Below are 22,835 nucleotides of genomic sequence, written 5' to 3' on the forward strand. Positions count from 1 at the left end.
ATTGACCTCTGACCTTTGGCTCTGACCTCTGTGACCCTCCTGCTCTATCTGACCTGGTTCTGACTTCTTTGCCCTGTCTTATGTCTCTGATGTCTTTGACCTTCTGGCTGTGACCTCTTTAACCTTTTGGTTCTGATTGACCTCTTTTTTCATCTGACCTCAATGACCTTGCCCTTCTGACTAACCTATTTGACCCACCTGCTGTGACTGACCTCTCTGACTTTCCCGCTGTAACTGACCTCTTAACCTTCTGGCTCTGACCTGCCTACTGAGATTGACCTCTTTGGTCATACTGACATCTCTGACCTTTTGGTTTTTGAGTGACCTCTTGGCTTGCCCTCTGTGAGTGACCTCTTGACCTTGTGGTTCTGAGTAAACTCCTGGCCTGCCCTCTGTGACTGACCTCTTTGGCCTTCTTGCTCTGCGGTGTGAAGCAGCCGATGGCGGTGCTCTCCTGGGTGTCCTGCCCCCTGGTGGGGCCCTCCAGACGCAACAGCACTGATGGAGGCAGCTCGCTGTACAGCTGGTAGGACAGGTTCCGCAGCACACACACACAGTTCTCCACGCCCTGAGGGACACACACGCACACACACACACGCACACACACACACACACACACACACACACACACACACACACACACACACACACAGGGAAACACATACTATAAGGAGTGGAGTGTGTGAGGTTTATCATAACAGTCCATCTCTTTCAAAGTGAAGACGACTCTCTGAATGGTCCCCAGGGCACTAGTGTGTTCCTGTCAGTTGGAGAGGAATGCTGGCTATGAGACCACAGAGACCAAAGAGACGCCCGTAAAGATGCGGACGATCATAACTTATAGTCATAACTCATACAGACAGACAGGCAAACACACACACACACACACACATTCAATATATACATATACAGACTCCTGTCTTTCTCTCTCTCACTACCGGGAAACATCCTGAGTAAGCACTGTCAGTGTGGGTGCAGTAGGCCCTGCAGATTGAGAGAGAGAGTGTGTGTGTGTGTGTGTGTGTGTGTGTGTGTGTGTGTGTGTGTGTGTGTGGGTGTGTGTGTGTGTGTGTATGTGTGTGCAGGCCCTTCAGTTTGGGTCGGTTGATACACCTGCACTGATCCATTAACCTGTCAGTATTTTATATAGGTGATGGTTTTATAGAGGTGGTTGCTTGCCAAACTGAGTGTGACTGACACATTATATGCTACCAGAACAAATCTGACTATGGCAAAGGATCAATTTACACACACCTGCCCATGCAGGTCACATTGATAGTTACCCAGGATGTGCTATTCACAAGATATGTGTGAAATAGTTATCTTACACACACACACACACACACACACACACACACACACACACACTGACCACAGCAGGACATGGGTGTATGTAGATGTGTATTCAAATACCCATCTAGATAGCAATATGTATGTAGATGTTTAAACATATATTCAAGTATATGTGTAAATTGAATCTAATCTTAGTATATGGCAATATATATGAGGTGATGAGCATATAGGAGATGAGTATACTATAGGTGATGAGCATACAGGGGATGAGTATACTATAGGTGATGAGTATAGGAGTTGAGTATACTATAGGTGATGAGTATAGGAGTTGAGTATACTATAGGTGATGAGCATATAGGGGTTGAGTATGCTATAGCTGACCTTGTCCTCAGCTTTGCCCTCCTCCAGAGAGTTCTGCACGTAGGCAACGAGAGAATCGACCAGCCCACGAGTCTCTCGCATCTGCTGCCTGGTCTTCCCACTTACCGAGCTCAGGTTTCTGAATGGGGAGAGAGAGAGAGAGAGAGAGAAATATTTTTATTTTGAAAGCCTCTTAATTGGTTCAAACATTTGTGTCTTAACAGCCGGGCTACACACGGTCCACTATTAAAGCGCTCCCGTTTGTAGAACGTAAAAATAGTTTTAGAAGACTGGTCTAATTTATTTGAAAGTGTGCACCGCTATCACGTCTGGTGTAGCCAGTTCCATTGACTATGGACCCTTTCAAGAGAGTTCCATTATCAGCATGATAGTTGGCCCCACAAGGCTTCCTTTTAACATTCCATATGTTATCTTAATGCAGAGGAAGTAGATTGGGACCCAAATAGAATGTTCAAGCATTGTTTTTGTTTTTATTGTTGAAAGGGTCTATATTGGAAGTTAATTGCTGCAGAATACGCCCAAACACATTCTGAAATGTCAGATTATCTGTCAATGATGCTCAGGTATGCCTATTTCACAGCTAGGCAGTCAAAAAGGTGTGAGATTCAAACGCTTCAAACATGTGTGGTATGTACTCTTTGTACTGCCATTGTCCTCTACCATAAAGGAGATGCCACTGTTAGTTTTTGTCACATGTGGTATCTGCTCTTTGTACTGCCATTGTCCTCTACTATAAACGAGATGGCACTGTTAGTTTTTAACACATGTGATATGTGCTCTTTGTATTGCTCTTTCATTTAAAGGGAATCAATGGTGCTTGTGCTGAGTGATGTGCCAGGGGAGGGGTGACAGCAAGGTACTGTTTTGATGGATGAGAGAGCATGCATATCAGCCATGCCTATCAGCCATGGATTTACAGACTGACATTTTAGCACAGACATGAGCCTGAAGCTTAAGGGGGAGTGTCTGTATGTCAACAATGTGTTACTTCAAACAATGAGGGGAACAAAATAATTTGTGGAATGTGTGTGTGTGTGTGTGTGTGTGTGTGTGTGTGTGTGTGTGTCTCACCTCAGGCACCCGGTGGTGTTGTAAAAGATGTCAGCCTCAGACGGAGTCTGCTGGATGACCCCTGCGTCGCCCCATCCTGACAGCGGCACCAGGACCTTCTCTGTGAGCTCGGACAGCGTCTCTTTGGCCAGCTTCTCCTTTAGGTTGTCCTTCGACGACAGGTTCCACAGGATACCTGAGTAATGCCACAAACAGGTGAGTATGTACCTGTACACCACACACAGGTGCGTATATACCTGCATGCCATACACATGTGCGTATATACCTGCATGCCATACACAGGTGAGTATACCAGGACACTACACACAAGTAATAAGGTGAAGGGAAACTTACACAAGAACACCAGTTTGAAGACAGAGGAGAGAGGAGAAGAGTTTAGGAAGAGAGAGGAAGGGAGAAGAAGAGAGAGAAGGAGCGAGGGATACAGATATACAGAGGGGGCACTAGAGAGAGAGAGAGAAAGAGAGAGAGAGAGAGAGGGAGAGAGAGCAGAGAAAGATACACAGAGAGAGAAAGAGAGACAGAAAAAGAGAGAGATAGAGAGAGAAGAAGAGAGGGAGATAGACATATGACTCTTTGAGAGCTTGAGAAACTCCCAACACTCAGCTTTTGGCAGCACAGAGCTCTTCATCTGAAGCAGCTGGACTCTCTCAGGGGGGTCTGTTAAAGCTTCTACTGTATGGTAAGCATGCTGTGGGTGGACCCAGTCCAATAAATAACAACATCTGAACACACACAGCTGACACAGCAAACTCAGAGAACAAGACCAGGAGCAGGCCAGGGGACACATCCCCTGGCCAGGCCAGGGGAACTCTTTTCTATAGGCACGCACATAAAACACATCAGGCCACATCAAGGCCACATCAGGGCCAGATCTGGTCTAGGTCTAGATTCAGGTCATATCTATCTATCCATCTGTCTATCTATCTACATGCCTATCTATCTAACTATCTATCTGTCTTAGAAACACACAGCGGTCAGTACAGGTTTGATTCTCAAATGCGCTTTTGTGAGTCTGTGTTGTTTTGGATAAAAAATGACTGCTAAATATCAGCAACCTTTATCTACATCAGCTATTTTTAGAGTAGATCAGGGCTGTAATTTACAGTAGGTCATATCCATTATAAGGCCACAGCGCTAAACTAATCTACCAGCAAAACTAAATTAAGCTAAACTCATCAGAGAGAAGAGAGCAACGCAAGATCCATATCAGTGCCAGATTACAGCCAGATCAGAGCCAGATCAGGGCTGTATCAGAGCCAGATCAGAGCCAGATTACAGCCAGATCAGAGCCAGGTCAGAGCCAGATTACAGCCAGATCAGAGCCAGATCAGAGCAAGATCAGAGCCAGATCAGAGCCAGATTAGGGCCGTATCAGAACTAGGTGTGGAGCAGGTGTGCTCCAATGGCTGCTGCTGTGTGGGAACTGGCCCAGCTGAAACAGCCACCTCACACCACCCCCCCCCCCCCACACACACACACACCACACACACAAAACTCCCACATCTGATTCCTCTCAAAGCCACAGGGCAAGGACAAGACACGGCAAACACACTATTAGAACCACGTGTTGAGGGAATTTATGGAGCAACACAACACATAAATCATGACTACAGCACCTTTTATACAACACATTAAATCACTCATGCTGTACTGTCAGTGGATGAATCATTAATGATGTGTCTGATCTAACAGCAACATCCTTCAAATACACCCTACAAATTGGACTGGACACCATCAGAATCAAATCAGCATCCCAGAGAAACAGTTCAAAGACCTCTCCTGTTGATAACTATACTCCAATACGTTCCATATGAAACCCAGAACAGGAAGTAAACTCCCTGATTGGGGCTGATCGTGAAGAAGCTGTCATGATGACATCCAATATTTACTGTTCCAAAGCTATCACATAAATTACACAGACACAGGACATTTGTGTGCCTTTAGTGTCCACAGTAGCCTAACACAGTGGTTCTCAACCTTTTTTCAGTGATGTACCCCCTGTGAAATATTTTTTCAGCCAAATACCCCCTAACCAGCGCAAAGCATTTTTAGTTGAGAAAAAAAGACTTAAAACAGCTCACTGTGCCAACAGTGTCTAATTTATTAAACTTTGGAACTAATAAACACATACACATACACATACAACTTATATTTTCCTGAAATATTTATTAAATAATAGTTTTTTTTAAGTATTTTTGCATGGATTCTACTTTTTAAATATATCTATATTTTAACCCTTAGTACCCTAAGCTGTTTTTAGGGCATTTTCACTACCTTTATTCATAAGGATTTATTCTGGTCATTGTAAGTGCCACACACACATATTATATATTGTTTTTTTTCCGGCAGAGTCTAGGCTATCCAGATCTGTCATTTCATGTATTAGTACTAGCATTGATTTTATTTTGATTTTTAAAGAATTAAAATATAAAAAGCGTATTATAAAAAATCTTATATTTTGACATGTATCTCACCACAGCAAGCTAGCTCTCTACATGCATTTCATGTGTGTGTAGGGCAGACTGTCCTGAATCTGGCAATATCATTGCCAAGGTGGAGTAATTCAAACGAGAGTAATAGGTGCGCATGTGAACGCAGAGACTGTAAATATGATGCAATTTGATTTAATTTCATGACAAGTGCGTGGTCTCGTTGGAAAGCCCCACTTCTGCTCTGTCACACAATAAAGGCTTCTCGCTGCTATGAATAGTTGCGGAGCAATGTAACAGAGAAGAAAGGGTGTGTTTTTTGACGCACTTTGCGTCAATCGGCTTCTAAGGGTTAAAATCTCACGTACCCCCTGGAGTGCCTTCACGTACCCCCATTTGAGAACCACTGGCCTAACAAGTGTCATTGCCACGCTAGTCCAGTCTCAGTAAAGCACAAAGCTCTTAGTGAGGAAGGACATAACTTATTACCATTAGATATCTCCTAATTATATGCATTCCATGTGTAGACCTTTTCAACTGCATAAACAAACGTGTGTTCCAAGACTTTTCCTGAGGCACAGAAAATAACATTGAGCTAATGGTAACTTGGGGACAAACAAAAATATAAAAACAAAAAGTTTTAAAGTCGACATTTCAAAGTCAAAGTCAAAGTCTGCTTTATTGTCAATTTCTTCACATGCCAATACATACAAAGAGATCGAAATTACGTTTCTCACTATCCCACGGTGGAGACAAGACATATTTTACCAATTAAGTCCACAGACAAACATAACATTCAAGTAAACAATAAAAAGTAAATAAGAAGGCACATACAATGAAGAAATAAGAGCAGCAAAATTGGGTTGAAATTATGCAATTGTGCATAGACAGTCAATATAATAGTGCAAAGTCAGGCTAATAAATGGCTGAGGTAGTTCTGTTTGTGTTTGACCTAAGTAAGCAAGTAGCATATCGGTGCAAGTTATGTAAGAGAAGCAGAAGTGTGTTGTGTTTTCAGGACAACAGGACAACAACAACAAGTTGCAAAGTGTGCAAAGTGTGCAAGTGTACAAGTGGAGTAGTGCAAGTGGAGTAGTGCAAGGCAGCCATTGTGGGTCCAAAGTCCAGGATGTTATGTAGCTGAGGGTGGAGGGGGGAGAGGGGGGAAAGAGTTCAGCATCCTAACAGCCTGGTGTATGAAGCTGTTGGTGAGTCTGGTGGTGCGGGAGCGCAGGCTTCTGTACCTCTTCCCAGAGGGCAGTAGATCAAACAAATTGTGAGCGGGGTGACTTGCATCACTCACAATTGTGGTCGCCTTGCGGGTGGTGTAAATGTCTTTCAGGGAGGGGAGTGAAGCACCAATAATCCTTCTAGCTGTGTTCACTATGCGCTGCAGGGCTTTCCTGTTGTATTCAGTGCAGCTTCCGCCCCACACAGCGATACAGCTGGAGAGGATGCTCTCAATGGTGCCTCGGTAGAATGTGGTCATGATGGCTGGTGGAGCACTTGCTTGCCTGAGTTTCCGTGAGGAAGTAGAGGCGGGCTGAGCTTTCTTCGCCAGTGATGCAGTGTTGGTGGTCCAGGAGAGTTCTTCACTGATGTGCACCCCAGGAATTTGGTGCTGCTCACTCTCTCCACCACAGCACCGTCGATGGTCAGTGGCAGGTGTTGGGTGTGACCTCTCCGAAGTCAACAACAATCTCCTTGGTCTTGCTGGACGTTCAGCAGGAGGTTGTTGTCCCTGCACCACGTGGTCAGAAGGTCGACCTCCAACCTGTATTGAGTCTCGTTGCCCTTGGTGATGAGACCCACCAGAGTTGTGTCGTCAGCAAATTTCACTATGTGATTGTTGCTGTAGGTTGCAGTCTGCAGTCATCGTCAGCAGGGTGAAGAGCAGCGGACTGAGCACGCAGCCTGGGGGGGCCCCGTGCTCAGTGTGATGCTGCTTGAGATACTGTTGCCAACACGTACTACTTGAGGCCTCTGACAGAGGAAGTCCAGTAGCCAGTTGCAGAGGTAGGTACTGAGTCCCAGTTTGTCAAGTTTGATGAGTTGTTGTGGTATTATAGTGTTGAATGCAGAACTGAAGTCTATAAACAGCAATCTCACATATGAGTCTCTTTTTTCCAGGTGGGTGAGGGCTGGGTGGAGGGCAGAGCAGATTGCATCCTCTGTGGACCGTTTGGCTCGGTATGCAAACTGGAAGGGGTCCAGGGTGGGGGGGAGAATGGATTTCATGTGACATGACAAGCCGCTCAAAGCACTTCATGATGATGGGTGTCAGTGCCACGGGGCGGTAGTCATTGAAGCAGGATGGAGCAGTTTTCTTCGGCACAGGTATGATGGTGGCAGCTTTGAAACATGATGGGACGATGGCTTGCTTCAGGGAAGTGTTAAAGATGTCTGTGAAGACATCCTTAAGCTCCTCAGCGCAGTCCTTCAGCGCACAACCTGGGATGTTGTCTGGGCCTGTTGCCTTACGGGGGTTGATAGCAGCAAGTGTCCTCTTCACGCTGTTGGCAGAGAGGCACAGGGGCTGCTCGTGTGTGGGGGAGGGTCTTCTGTGGGCAAGTGCTGTTTTGTGCTTCAAAGCGAGCAAAGAAGCGGTTCAGATTGTTGAGCAGAGGGATGTTGCTCTCACAGCTCTGTGGGCGGGCTTGTAGTCCGTGAGGGCCTGAATGCCCTGCCATAGGCTTTGTCGTTCCTGCTGTTTTGAAGTGGGTGGTTATCTTGTGAGTGTATTCCTTTTTTGCTTCCTTGATGCCACGGGACAGGTTGGCTCTCGCTGTTCTCATGCCAGCTTCATCTCCAGCTCTGTAGGCTTTGTCTCTGGCCCTCAGCAGCCTGAGGACATCACCTGTCAGCCATGGCTTCCAGTTAGCCCGAGTGATTATGTCTTTTGTGTGGGTCACATCATCGATGCACTTGGTGATGTAAGAGGTTACAGTGTCTGTATACTCCTCTATGTCTGTCTGGTTGTTGTAAGTGGCTGCCTGCTTAAACATTTCCCAGTCTGTTGTGTCAAAGCAGTCTTGAAGAGCATCGGAGGCTCCCTCAGGCCAAACTTTTACCTGCTTCCAAACCAGTTTTTTTGCTTTTACTCTCTGTCTGTATGCGGGCATTAGCATAACAGTGATATGGTCAGATGTGGGGAAGGGGGGTGGCTTTGTATGCTCATTTGTGTGTAGTGTAGACCAGGTCCAGGATGTTGTCTCCTCTTGTTGGAAAATCAACATGCTGGTGTAGCTTTGGAAGAACAGTTTTAAGATCTGCATGGTTAAAATCTCCAGCGAAGATGGTGAAACCGTCTGGGTGTGCCGTCTGTTGTTCACTGACAGCCTGGTACAGTTCACTAAGAGCCGCGTTCCTATCGCTGTTATTGTTGGTAGGCGGGATGTATACTGCGACTAGCAGAATCGCAGTAATTTCCCTTGGCAGGTAAAAAAGACGGCACTTTATGATCATAAACTCCGCCAGTGGTGAGCAGTGTTTTCATACTACTACAGTGTCTCGGCACCATTCGTCACGGATGTAAACACAGATTGCTCCTCCTCGTGATTTTCCTCCCTTTACAATGGCCCTGTCTGCTCGATAGCATACTAGCTGCTCCAGTTGTACAGCAGAGTCCGGAATGTTGTCATTTAACCAAGTCTCAGTGAAGACGAGCAGACAGCAGTTACTCACTGTATGTATTGATGTATTGATCTCAGCAGTCGTATGTAATCGTTTTTGTTGTCCAGTGATCGTACATTTGCCAGGAGAATGGATGGTATGGCTGGGTGAGTTGGGCTGGCCGCTAGCTCTAGCAACTCTAAAGGTAGAGTTGCGACAATGGGTGTTCAAAATTCGTTAAGGTCACGTGGTTCATGTAAACTTCAAAAAGTTCCCGGAAGTGATTAACAATGGATTAGAATGCATTAAATAAGCTACTGTTCAATGAGAGACAGTGACACAATTTTGGGTAATTGACAGACAATAAATGCATTGATATACAATATTTATAACACAGTGTAATTATTGTGTAAACTGTGTAGTTATCCTACCATTACAACAATATTAAATTAAATTCCAGACCGTAGCCTGCTAAATATCGGAAGGTGACCTTTTTTTTCCCTTTTACGTATGTGTCACTTAATATTAATTTCTGTACAAAACCAAGATGGGAGATTCTTTAGAAAACGCGATAGCACCCACCCCATAAGTGTAGCCTAGGCCTATCTAAATTATCGTTATAAAAAAAATGACCTAGTATGTGACTCAAGAGCTATAAACAGTGTTTTTGAGACTGCGTGTAGCCTACAAAAGTAGCCTAGAAATCTAGACGCACCCTAGCGGCAGCAAATTTGCTGCCAGTGTAACGGATGCCAGCTAGCTTAGCTGTGCTTGTGGAATGTTGGTAAACCCAGAGACTTTCTAATGAGGAGACACAGCACTCAAAAAATCGCCTCCCGATCCGAGGTGCTGCTGTTTGCGGGTTCGAGTCTGGCCGTGTGCAGGGCTGAATCGCGCAGGTTCAACACAACGCAGGTTACATTGGTGCTGTGACCCGGATCGGGAGTGAGGTTTAGGGGGGTGAGTGTAACGGATGCCAGCTAGCTTAGCTGTGCTTGAGGAACGTTGGTAAACCTCACTCCTGATAGAATGAGAGATCAGGATGGCCGAGAGGAAGAGAAGTGTTGTGTGCAGCTATTTTACGGCACTAAATGATAGTACTGCAACTTGTGATACGTGTAAAAAGAGCATTCGATACTGTGGCAACACTACAACCTATACAAACACTTAAAAACACATGTCAAGGAAAATGCTGAGCTACAAAAACGAAGAAATGAGGAGGGAAATCCATCCACTTACAGACCCCTGCCACAGAGACAGAGTTCGTTGGGAGAGTCATTTCAGAGAGGCAGAGAATACCCAGGTAGCTTGTAAGAGTAGGCTAATATTATGTTAGTCATGTCATATCGCGTCTTCAGCATTAGTTAGTGTGATTGCTCAAGAATAAGACATCGCGAAGCTGAGCAACCTGACGAACTTTAATTCTTACATTTAGACCTGTATTTACTTATCCCGCGCGCCCCTTCTAAAATTAGATAACACTTGTGCAACTTGTGCACTTGTTATTTAGGCTTACAGCCTAACGGTGTGCTGATATAATGTCCATTGTCTAGCATGGCCAACACCTTTGAGCTGTTGTCTAAGATAACAACTGGCTCGTCCATATGCTTGCATATAGGCTATCATGCACTCCTGATTGCTTCCATCTAGTCAAACATGTCCATCATTACCGCATATATTGATAAACTAGTAAATAAACATGATTGTTGTTGAGCAATCACACACATTTTGTTGTAGGCCTATAGATCAGACATTCAAATAATATATGCAGCCCATTGAAACGTGTTATCTATAAACATAGTATTTTTTGCTCATGTGACCTGCTATATTTAGGCTAAATTAAAACCAAAAAAAAGGTGAGATTTTTGTTAATCGTCATTTATTTATTTATTTTTTAAAAAGGCTGTACAATTTGGTTTGCATTTATTCTACAGTGCCTAATAACTAATAATTTTGTGCACTTCAATAAATTAATAAAAACATATTGCCTAAAGAATTGATCATTCATTCACCTCAGAAATAATGACATCCTGCTCTCCCCTACACAAAAGTATTTTTTTTAAAGTGAAAAAAGTATCATATTGGTATCGGTAATACGAACCCTATATGTATTTGGTATCGGATCAATACCAAATTTTGCAGGCCCACCACTAGTTTGAACTAGCCAACTAGCTCCGCATGGGACTCATAGCGTTGTCCTATAGACCTCTCCAGAATAAGTCCCGCCTCCTAACTTCCGTATCCATCCAACCTTCGGTCGTCAAATGTCTATAGGAAATAACATGGCGTTTTGAAAGATCGTACCTGTCAAACTTTGTAGGTGACAAAGTAGAAAAAGTTGGTGGGCAGATTGGCCTACACACTTCTGCCATCTAGTTTCCACTGGATTTATTACTACTTAAACGGCACCGACAATCAAAAAATCCAGTCGAAACTAGATGGCAGAAGTGTGTAGGCCAATCTGCCCACCATTTTTTTCTACTTCGCTACCTACAGATGTTTTACCGGTATGAAATTTCGAAACACAATGTTATTTCCCATAGACAATCGACGCCCGGAAGTTGGATGGATACGGAAGTTACGGAGGCGGGACTTATTCTGGAGAGGTCTATTGCGTGCAGAGGGAATTTGAAAGACAACCGATTATCCTGCCCCTTGGACTGAGCACTGCGAACGTGCCCAGACCCTACAAATCATAAAACATGGAGATTTTAATTTTGCAACGAGAAACTGTAACACAGCTAGTCTAAGTCTAACACATACCTGTCAACATTTAGCTTTCCAAAAACGGGAGATTTTTTTTCTTTTTGGTGGGGGGGGCTGCAGTCAGTGTTTGTACCGGATCAGTGTTTGCATATTTAACATGTTTCATACACGTGTTTCAACACTGCATTTCGGTCGTTGCTTTTACCTTACCGAAAGCCTATGCATGCCAGAATAGTATCCACCAGCCTGCCTGCCTGCAGCCTACTTCCAAAACTTACTGTCAGATTCGGTTCCGAGGACACAAGTTGCCAATTGTGTATCAACAACACTCAATAACAATTTATGTGATGTGTTAATCACTTAAATTGCCAATAATTTGACAACAGCTAGTTCTGGAGTAGGCTATTCAACTAGCCCGCTTGCTTGCGAGACTTGTTTTGGGTTGCCAGGTTGGAACCCTTGTCTTGGGTTGCCTATGACAAAACGGTTGGAATTGAAAGTAAGTGATCGTGTATATGTAGGGTGTAGTTCATACACAATCTGGCAACCTGAGAGATGTCAGACTAACAGAAAAAATGAATGGATCAATCATTTTAAAGGGACACCAGGCAAGCCTGATGCTTTTTCTCTACGAAACTCCCCCTCGCTCGGTCTGAAGCTCTTTTCCTTTTCTTTGCATCTTCCGTCAAGGGTTTTCGCTGCTTCTTAGCCCGGCTCTGCCATTATACACCGCGTTTGCAACAATCGCTAAGCGTTTCATTAGCCTGCCTCTGTGCTGTGGATGCAGGATGGAAACTGAAACTGCTTCGGTCGCCGGGTACGATACACTGAACTTGCAAGCGGGATATTCTTCCTACAGGCAGTAGGGGCGGGCGAGAGAGTCTTCATTCGCCCTGTAATGAGTCATTTAACCATATACCGACTTACGAAGATGAGTAATTAACACAAAAACGTTGCCTGGTGTCCCTTTAAAATGAAGTTTGATGGCCATGCAAATTACGGGAGTTTTCCGGGAGAAATAACAAAACGGGAGGGTGCTGGGAGATGACCTTGAAATACGGGAGAACCCGGGAAAAACGGGAGTGTTGACAGGTATGGTCTTACATTAACTTGTTTGAGTTTTCTCCCCAACGTTTTCTCTGGTAGTTCTTCACTGATCTGAGATAATGAGCGAACTACCTTAAGTAGCTAGCGTCTCGGGAGAATAAAAAAAAAGTTTTAAAGTTTTCTAACATCTCTCCAGTGTAATGGTGGGCATGTGAAGTTAAACGTAGCATTACCTACACAGTTACCCCATGGTAAGGCGATGTGAGTGATCATAATAACATAAAACGTGATGTGGTCCTTATAACCAGGCTATGAACTCATAAACAACAGCATTTTGTCACCGTTTGTCATTCACCGTGCTGTGAATACAGCATTAAGATGCTGGCTAAGCTTGAGATTCAGAGAACCTGCATGGTTGTGCTCATCCTGTCAGAAAATAGCAATTTGATCAGTGATCTGATCATGCATCATATCAGCGCAAGCTTGGTTTGAAACTGGTTTCTGGGGATGGGGTTTACACGATCCTTCACTGGGCTAGTGCCTGCTGTGTTAAAATATGACCGTGCTGATGCAGCTGCAGCTCCCTCAAATCTATATAGGTTCTCATGCATATTAGGCTAGCTAGCTTTTGCCCATGAAAATGAATGCAACATAAAAAAACAGTAGGCTACTGCTCCTAACTGAAGAAACGTTTACGTTACTGTAAGGAAATTATTATTATCATTGTATAACCATTTGTGTAAGCAGAATTATTGTTGTGCTGAGTTCTAAGAACAGAGAGTTCAAGTTAAATGTTGTGCTTAGTTCTAAGAACAGAGAGTACAAGTTAAGTGTGCACCCAGACAGACAGGAACTGCACCCTGTCTGTGTGTGGGTGAGATAAGAGTATGTCACAATGAAGTCGCTATGTCTTGCTTCCTATTTTCTGTGTGCATCTGTACAATAAAAGACACAGCTTTTGGGCTGCAGAGTCAGAGACTGATGGTGTGAGGAATTCTTCCTTACATTAGCAGGCTCTCCTCTTGGTACCAGAGTTTGTGGGCAAAGCCATACTAGTGTTGTGGTTCTTGTATCTATATGTTGGGGTTAAATTCTCTGACAGTTACCAACAATGTTAACAACAAACTCAGCTTCACTGCTGCAAACAAAGTTGGCTATATGCTTCGCCATATAACGAACCAGCTAGCCTTTACCTCTTTACCTTTTGTTTAGTCCACTGAAAGTTATCCACATATCAAACGATTAAATACACAGTTATGGAGGAATTGTTTTGGGGAAGCAGTTGCACTATATCCCACTTTTGCTGCCTTTAAGCCACTTAAATCCATAGCCTAGATGAGCATTGCGCATACGTTACAACTTGATGTGATGGTGAAGCTAAATGCCCAAGAAACGTCACGTCATAAAAGTTGTAGGCCTACTAAACGCAAAATCTTAATGACAGCTTGTTCGTGGTGGTGTAGTGCTGCCTAATTGAAATGGGATAGGCAAGGGTTATTTTATTTGATGAGGAACTGATAAAGACTGAGCAGCAGAAAAGTCATAGTCGATACATAAATCGTTTAATATTATAATTAGGTGACAGCCTACAATTACTTTACTACTATTACTGTTATTAGGGCCCGAGCACACGACCTGCACACACACACACACACACACACACACACACACACACACACACAGATAACACACGACCTGCACACACACACATCATCAACAATAGGTGCGAAGCCCTATTGTTTTTGGAAAGATTATTATTATTATTATTATTATTATTATTAGGGCCCGAGCACCGAAGGGCGCAAGGCCCTATTGTTTTTGTAAGGATTATTATTATTATAGAGTATTATTATTGTTATTCTACTTTTTTGCTTTCCTGTTTTTGAGGTGGTTAACATGGTCGAAAACTCTTGAAATTTGGCACACACGTCAGGTGTCACACATCGCAGTTAGGTACAAGAGCTTGACCCCGGGCGTGACCCAGGGACTCGCTAGTGCCCCCTTAGGTGACTGATCCCGTTGTTGGCAAATATTTTGAGGTGGTTAACATAATCGAAAAGTCTTGAAATTTGGCACACACATCAGGTGTCACACAAATCAGCTAGGTAAAAAAGCTTGGCCCCGGGTATGGCCCAGAAACTCGCTAGCGCCCCCTTACGCCCCCTTAGATGACTGATCCCATGGTGGGCATATACTTTCAGCTACACACACCAAATTTGGTAGGTGTCTGTATCTCCCCAAGATGAACGACTTTTCGTATGTACAATGCATTAGCCACGCCCAACAGGAAGTGAGGTATTTGGGATTTTGTGCAGACTAATATGTGATGAAATATGTGATGAATCATGATGCCAAAAGAGGTTCTTCCCATGGGTGAAAACGCATGAAATTTGGCACACACATCAAGTGATACAGTGAATAGACAGGGATAAAATTTGGGGGCTGCCCAGGAACCCCATAGCCCCTTATGTCACTGTGACTTGTGGTTGGCATATAGTTTTAGATACACACACCAAATTTGGTGGGTGTATGTAACTCCTAAAAAAACAAACAACTTTTGTATTAACATGCCATTAGCCACGCCCACAGGAAGTGAGGTAATTGAGATTTTGTGCGTTGTGGACATGATCAATTTTAACGTACTCCTCCTAGACGGTTGATCCGATTCATGTCAAAGTTGGTATACATGACACCGAGATGTTCCTGATTATAAATTGTGAAGCTTTTTTTTGATATGTTGTAATTTGACGAAATGGCAAAATTATTAATTTTAATACCCTTCCACATAAACAATAAATGTGTCATAATTCACCATGCATGGCTTGAAATGTTTTAAATTTCACAGGTCATTGAAGACCATGTTAATGATAATATTCACATGCCCATAATGCATGTTTGGCATAGCGCCACCAACTGGCAACAGAAAGAATGACAATTATACTGATGTCATATGATCAATTTGAACATACTCCTCCTAGACGGTTTGTCAGATTCATTTGAAATTTGGCAAATATTATGCCAAGATGTCGCTGATGTTAAATTGTGAAGGGATTTTTGATAAGTTATATATTTGATATGATTTTAATATCTCACCACATAAACAGGAAATGTGTCATAAATCACAGTGCATTGAATGAATGGTCTGAAACTTCTCAGGTTAATAGATATCATGATTATGATGATATCCAGACACCCAATGGGCCTGCCTGACAGCGCCACCACCTGGCCAAGCAGGAAATGTGCCATAAATGGACAATGCCTTAAGTGATTGATCTGAAACTTTATAAAATATCGGATATCATTATTGTGATGATAATTTTACCATCTGGCCAAGCAGGAAATGTGCCAGAAATGCTCTATGCTTTGAATAAATGGTCTGAAACTTTTCAGGTTAATAGATATTATGATTATGATGATATCCAGACACCCAATGGGCCTGCCACCATCTGGCCAAGCAGGAAATGTGCCAGAAAATGGACAATGCCTTAAGTGATTGATCTGAACGTTTACAAAAAAACTGGATATCATTATTGTGATGATATTCACATGTGTAATTTCCATGCCTAACATAGCGCCACCATCTGGCCAACCACAAAGTGTATCAGAAATGTTCTTTGCTTAAAATGAATGGTCTGAAATTTCTCAGGTTAATATATATTATGATTATGATGACACCCAATGGGCCTGCCTTGCATTGCGCCACCACCTGGCCAAGCAAGTACATGTGGCAGAAAATAAAATACAAAAACAAATAGCACACACATCAAATATGTACATTTCACAAACGCACCACGCCGGTGCTTTGTTGGATTCGACATGTCATGGGTTTGGCCGCGGAGGTGCTTGGGCCGCCATTGCCGCTATGGCTATATTTAGGGTGAAAAGTCTTGAAATTTGGCACACACATCAGGTGTCACGCAAAGCAGTTAGGTACAAGAGCTTGGCCTCGGTATGGCCCAGGGACTCAGTAGCCCCTTTAGGTGATTGATGCAGTGGTTGGTACATACTTTCAGCTAGACACATCAAATTTGGTAGGTGTGTGTATCTCCCAAGCTGAACAACTTTTTGTATGTACAATGCATTAGCCACGCCCAACAGGAAGTGAGGTATTTGGGATTTTGTGCGGACTAAAATGTGATGAATTGTGATGCCAAAAGAGGTGCTTCCCATGGGTAAAAACGCATGAAATTTGGCACACACGTCAAGAGTTACCGTGAATACACAGGGGAAAAGCCTTGGCACTGGGCTTGGCCCAGGAACTCCATAGCGCCCCCTTATGTCACTGTGACTTGTGGTTGGCATATAGTTTTAGATACACACACCAAATTTGGTGGGTGTATGTAACTCCCAAAAACAATCGACTTTTGTATTAGCATGCCATTAGCCACGCCCACAGGAAGTGAGGTAATTGTGATTTTGTGCATTGTGGACATGATCAATTTTAACGTACTCCTCCTAGACGATTGCTCCGATTCATGTGAAAGTTGGTATACATGATGCCAATTTGCTTCTGATTCTAAATTGTGAAGCTTTTTTTGATATGTTGTAATTTGACGAAATGGCGAAATTATTCATTTTAATACCATTCCACATAAACAATAAATGTGTCATAATTCACCATGCATGGCTTGAAATGTTTAAAATTTCACAGGTCATTGAAGACCATGTTAATGATAATATTCACATGCCCATAATGCATGTTTGGCATAGCGCCACCTATGATGCCAAGATGTTGCTGATGTTAAATTGTGAATGGACTTTGGAATGTTGTAATATATTTTATATGATTTTAATATCTCACCACAAAAACAGGAAATGTGTCATAAATCACAGTGCATTGAATGAATGGTCTGAAACTTCTCAGATTAATAGATATCATGATTATGATGATATCCAGACACCCAATGGGCCTGCCTGGCATAGCGCCACCACCTGGTCAAGCAGGAAATGTGCCAGAAAATGGACAATGCCTTAAGTGATTGCTCTGAACGTTTACAAAAAATGTGGATATCTTTATTGTGATGATATTCACATGTGTAATTTCCATGCCTAACATAGCGCCACCATCTGGCCAACCAAAAAGTGTATCAGAAATGTTCTTTGCTTAAAATGAATGGTCTGAAATTTCTCAGGTTAATATATATTATTATTATGATGACACCCCCATGGGCCTGCCGCCATAATCTGGCCAACAAAGTGTATCAGAAATGTTCTTTTTGCTTAAAATGAATGGTCTGAAATTTCTCGGGTTAATATATATTATGATTATGACACCCAATGGGCCTGCCTGGCATAGCCACCACCTGGTCAAGCAAGCATGTGGCCAGAAAATAAAAATACAGTAACAAATAGCACACGATCAAATATGTACATTTTTCACAAACGCTCCGTGCCGGTTGCTTTGTTGAATTCCGACCTGTCATATAGTTGACCCGCGGGTGCTCGGGGCCGCCATTGCCGCTTGTGGCTATATTTAAAGACGAGCACCCGAAGAACAAAACCCTATTGTTTTTGTAAGGATTATTATTATTATTATATTAACTTTGTCTCTGAGCCGCTTCCTTTTGAGGTGGTTAAGATGGGTGAAAAGTCTTGAAATTTGGCACACACATCAGGTGTCACGCAGCAGTTAGGTATTAAGAGCTTGGCTCCCCGATGCGGCCCAGGGACTTAATCATATGATGCCAAAAGAGGTGCTTCCCATGGGGCATGAAATTTTGGAGGCAGATACAGTGAATAGACAGGGATAAACATACTTTCAGAACCCCTACTTATTGTGACTTGTGGTTGGCATATAGTTTTAGATACACATACCAAATTTGGTGGTGTATGTAACCCCAAAACAATCAACTTTTGTATTAACATGCCATTAGCCACGCCCACAGGAAGCGAGGTAATTGGGATTTTGTGTTGTTGACATGACCAATTTTAACCCTCCTAGACGGTTGATCTGATTCATGAAAGTTGGTATACATGACAATATGTTTGATTCTAAATTGTGAAGCTTTTTGATATGTTGTAATTTGACCTAAATGGCAAAATTATTCATTTTAATACCCTTCCACATAAACAATAAATGTGTCTTAATTCACCATGCATGTATTTGAAATGTTTTATATTTCACAGGTCATTGAAGACCATGGTAATGATAATATTCACAAGCCCATAATCCATGTTTGTGATAGCCACCCACTGGCAACAGAAAAGAATGACAATTAAAATTGATGCCACATGATCAATTTGAACAACTCCTCCTAGACGGTTTGTCAGATTCATTTGAAATTTGGCAAATATGATGGCAAGATGTCGCTGATGTTAAATTGTGAAGGGATTTTGATATGTTATATATATGTTATGATTTTAATATCTTGCACATAAACAGGAAATGTCATAAATCAAAGTGCATTAAATGAACAGTCTGAAACTTCTCAGGTTAATAGATATTATGATTGCGAGAATATCCAGAAACCCAATTGGCCTGCCTGGCAGCCACCACCACCTGGCCAAGAAAAATGTGTCATAAATGGGCAATGCCTTAACTGGATTTTATTTGAAACCTTTATAAAATATTGGAAATCATTATTGTGATGATATTTACATTCGTCATTCAGATGGCTAGTATACTTCACCATCTCAAACATGAAATGTGCCAGAAATGCTCTATGCTTTGAATGAATGGTCTGAAACTTAACAGGTTAATAGATATTATGATTATGATGATATCCAGACAATCCAATGGGCCTGCTAGCGCCACAATAAATGTGTCACCAATGCGCCTGGCATAGTGCCACCACCTGGCCAAGCAGGACATGTGCCAGAAATTGTTAATGCCTTAAGAACTGGATTAATATGAAGCTTGCTAAAAAATTGGAAATCATTATTGTGATGATATTCACACGTGTAATTTCCATGCTTAGCATAGCCACCATCTGGCCAAGCATGAAATGTGCCAGAAATGTTCTTGCTTAAAATGAATGGTCTGAAACTTAACAGGTTAATATATATTATGATTATGATGATATCCACACACCTGGGCCTGCCTGGCATAGCCACCCACCCGGCCAAGCCAAGAAATGTGCCAGAAAATAAAATACAAAACAAATAGCACACGATCAAATATGTACATTTCAATAGAACGCACTACCGCCGGTGCTTTGTTGGATTCCTAATCTGTCATTTTGAGGTGGTTAACATAATCGAAAAAAGTCTTGAAATTTGGCACACACATCAGGTGTCACACAAATCAAGCTAGGTAAAAAGCTTTGGCCCCGGGTATGGCCCAGAAACTCGCTAGCCCCTTCGCCCCTTAGATGACTAGATCCCATGGTGGGCATATACTTTCAGCTACACACACCAAATTTGGTAGGTGTCTGTATCTCCCCAAGATGAACGACTTTCGTGATGTACAATCCATTAGCCACGCCCAACAGGAAGTGAGGTATTTGGGATTTTGTGCAGATTTCATGTGATGAAATATGTGATGAATCATGATGCCAAAAGAGGTTCTTCCATGGGTGAAAACGCATGAAATTTGTCACAATACATCAAGTGATACAGTGAATAGACAGGGGAAAGTTTGGCAATCGGCGTTGCCCAGGAACTCCATAAGCCCCTTTATTTCACTGTGACTCTGTGGTTGGCATATAGTTTTAGATACACACACCAAATTTAGTGGGTGTATGTAACTCCCAAAAACAAACAACTTTTGTATTAACATGCCATTAGCCGCCCACAGGAAGTGGAGAGGTAATTGAGATTTTGTGCGTTGTGGACATGATCAATTTTAACGACTCCTCCTAGACGGTTGATCCGATTCATGTCAAAGTTGGTATACTTGGCCGGGATGTTCCTGATTATAAATTGTGAAGTTTTTTGATATGTTGTAATTTGTGAAACATTTGAAATTATTAATTTTAATACCCTTCCACATAAACAATAAATGTGTCATAATTCACCATGCATGGCTTGAAATGTTTTAAATTTCACAGGTCATTGAAGACCATGTTATCGATAATATTCACATGCCCATAATGCATGTTTGGCATAGCGGGGGCGCCACCAACTGGCAACAGAAAGAATGACAATTATACTGATGCCATATGATCCAATTTAAACATACTCCTCCTAGACGGTTTGTCAGATTCATTTGAAATTTGGCAAATATTATGCCAAGATGTCGCTGATGTTAAATTGTGAAGGGATTTTTGATAACTTATATATTTGATATGATTTCAATATCTCAGCACATAAACAGGAAATGTGTCATAAATCACAGTGCATTGAATGAATGGTCTGAAACTTCTCAGGTTAATAGATATCATGATTATGATGATATCCAGACACCAAATGGGCCTGCCTGACATAGCGCCACCACCTGGCCAAGCAGGAAATGTGCCAGAAATGGACAATCCCTTAAGTGATTGATCTGAAACTTTATAAAATATTGGATATCATTATTGTGATGATATTCACAGCCGTAATTCACAGGCCTAGCATAGCGCCACCTTCTGGCCAAGCAGGAAATGTGCCAGAAATGCTCTATGCTTTGAATAAATGGTCTGAAACTTTTCAGGTTAATAGATATTATGATTATGATGATATCCAGACACCCAATGGGCCTGCATAGCGCCACAATAAATGTGTCACCAATGCGCCTGGCATAGCGCCACCACCTGGTCAAGCAGGAAATGTGCCAGAAATGGACAATGCCTTAAGTGATTGATCTGAAAGTTTACAAACATTTTGGATATCATTATTGTGATGATATTCACATGTGTAATTTCAATGCCTAACATAGCGCCACCATCTGGCCAACCAAATAGTGTATCAGAAATGTTCTTTGCTTAAAATGAATGGTCTGAAATTTCTCAGGTTAATATATATTATGATTATGACACCCAATGGGCCTGCCTTGCATTGCCCCCCCACCTGGCCGTTTAAATGTGGTAGAAAATAAAAATACAAAACAAATAGCACACGATCAAATATGTATATTTCACAAACGCACCACGCCGGTCCTTTGTTGGATTCCGACATGTCATGGGTTCTGGCCCGCAGGTGCTTGGGCCCGCCATTGCCGCTTGCGGCTATATTTAGGGCCCGAGCACCGAAGGACGCAAGGCCCTATTGTTTTTGTAAGGATTATTATTATTATTACGAGTATTTTAACTTTGTCTCAGAGCGTTTTCCTTTTTTGAGGTGGTTAACATGGGTGAAAAGTCTTGAAATTTGGCACACACATCAGGTGTCACGCAAAGCAGTTAGGTACAAGAGCTTGGCCTCGGGCGTGGCCCAGGGACTCAGTAGCGCCCCCTTAGGTGATTGATGCAGTGGTTGGCACATACTTTCAGCTAGACACATCAAATTTGGTAGGTGTGTGTATCTCCCCAAGCTGAACAACTTTTGTATGTACAATGCATTAGCCACGCCCAACAGGAAGTGAGGTATTTGGGATTTTGTGCGGACTAAAATGTGATGAATTGTGATGCCAAAAGAGGTGCTTCCCATGGGTAAAAACGCATGAAATTTGGCACACACGTCAAGAGTTACCGTGAATACACAGGGGAAAAGCCTTGGCACTGGGCTTGGCCCAGGAACTCCATAGCGCCCCCTTATGTCACTGTGACTTGTGGTTGGCATATAGTTTTAGATACACACACCAAATTTGGTGGGTGTATGTAACTCCCAAAAACAATCGACTTTTGTATTAGCATGCCATTAGCCACGCCCACAGGAAGTGAGGTAATTGTGATTTTGTGCATTGTGGACATGATCAATTTTACATTACTCCTCCTAGACGATTGCTCCGATTCATGTGAAAGTTGGTATACATGATGCCAATTTGCTTCTGATTCTAAATTGTGAAGCTTTTTTTGATATGTTGTAATTTGACGAAATGGCGAAATTATTCATTTTAATACCATTCCACATAAACAATAAATGTGTCATAATTCACCATGCATGGCTTGAAATGTTTAAAATTTCACAGGTCATTGAAGACCATGTTAATGATAATATTCACATGCCCATAATGCATGTTTGGCATAGCGCCACCTATGATGCCAAGATGTTGCTGATGTTAAATTGTGAATGGACTTTGGAATGTTGTAATATATTTTATATGATTTTAATATCTCACCACAAAAACAGGAAATGTGTCATAAATCACAGTGCATTGAATGAATGGTCTGAAACTTCTCAGATTAATAGATATCATGATTATGATGATATCCAGACACCCAATGGGCCTGCCTGGCATAGCGCCACCACCTGGTCAAGCAGGAAATGTGCCAG

The 22,835-nt window shown here is 42.5% G+C and overlaps 1 protein-coding gene across 1 annotated transcript in view; it reads right to left on the bottom strand.

Annotated features, from left to right (window-relative positions):
• Window positions 1-22,835, bottom strand: part of pkp3b (plakophilin 3b) — a 60,078-nt gene that overhangs the window by 10,079 nt on the left and 27,164 nt on the right. The window contains exons 8-10 of the mRNA XM_048232187.1: window positions 2,746-2,920; window positions 1,675-1,792; window positions 404-568 (exon numbers count right to left, since the gene is read on the bottom strand). Coding sequence (XP_048088144.1) covers window positions 404-568; window positions 1,675-1,792; window positions 2,746-2,920 — 458 coding nt within the window. The remainder of the gene's footprint in view (window positions 1-403; window positions 569-1,674; window positions 1,793-2,745; window positions 2,921-22,835) is intronic.

Source organism: Alosa alosa, chromosome 21 (assembly GCF_017589495.1).
Source record: "Alosa alosa isolate M-15738 ecotype Scorff River chromosome 21, AALO_Geno_1.1, whole genome shotgun sequence".
NCBI classification, from domain to species: domain Eukaryota; kingdom Metazoa; phylum Chordata; class Actinopteri; order Clupeiformes; family Clupeidae; genus Alosa; species Alosa alosa.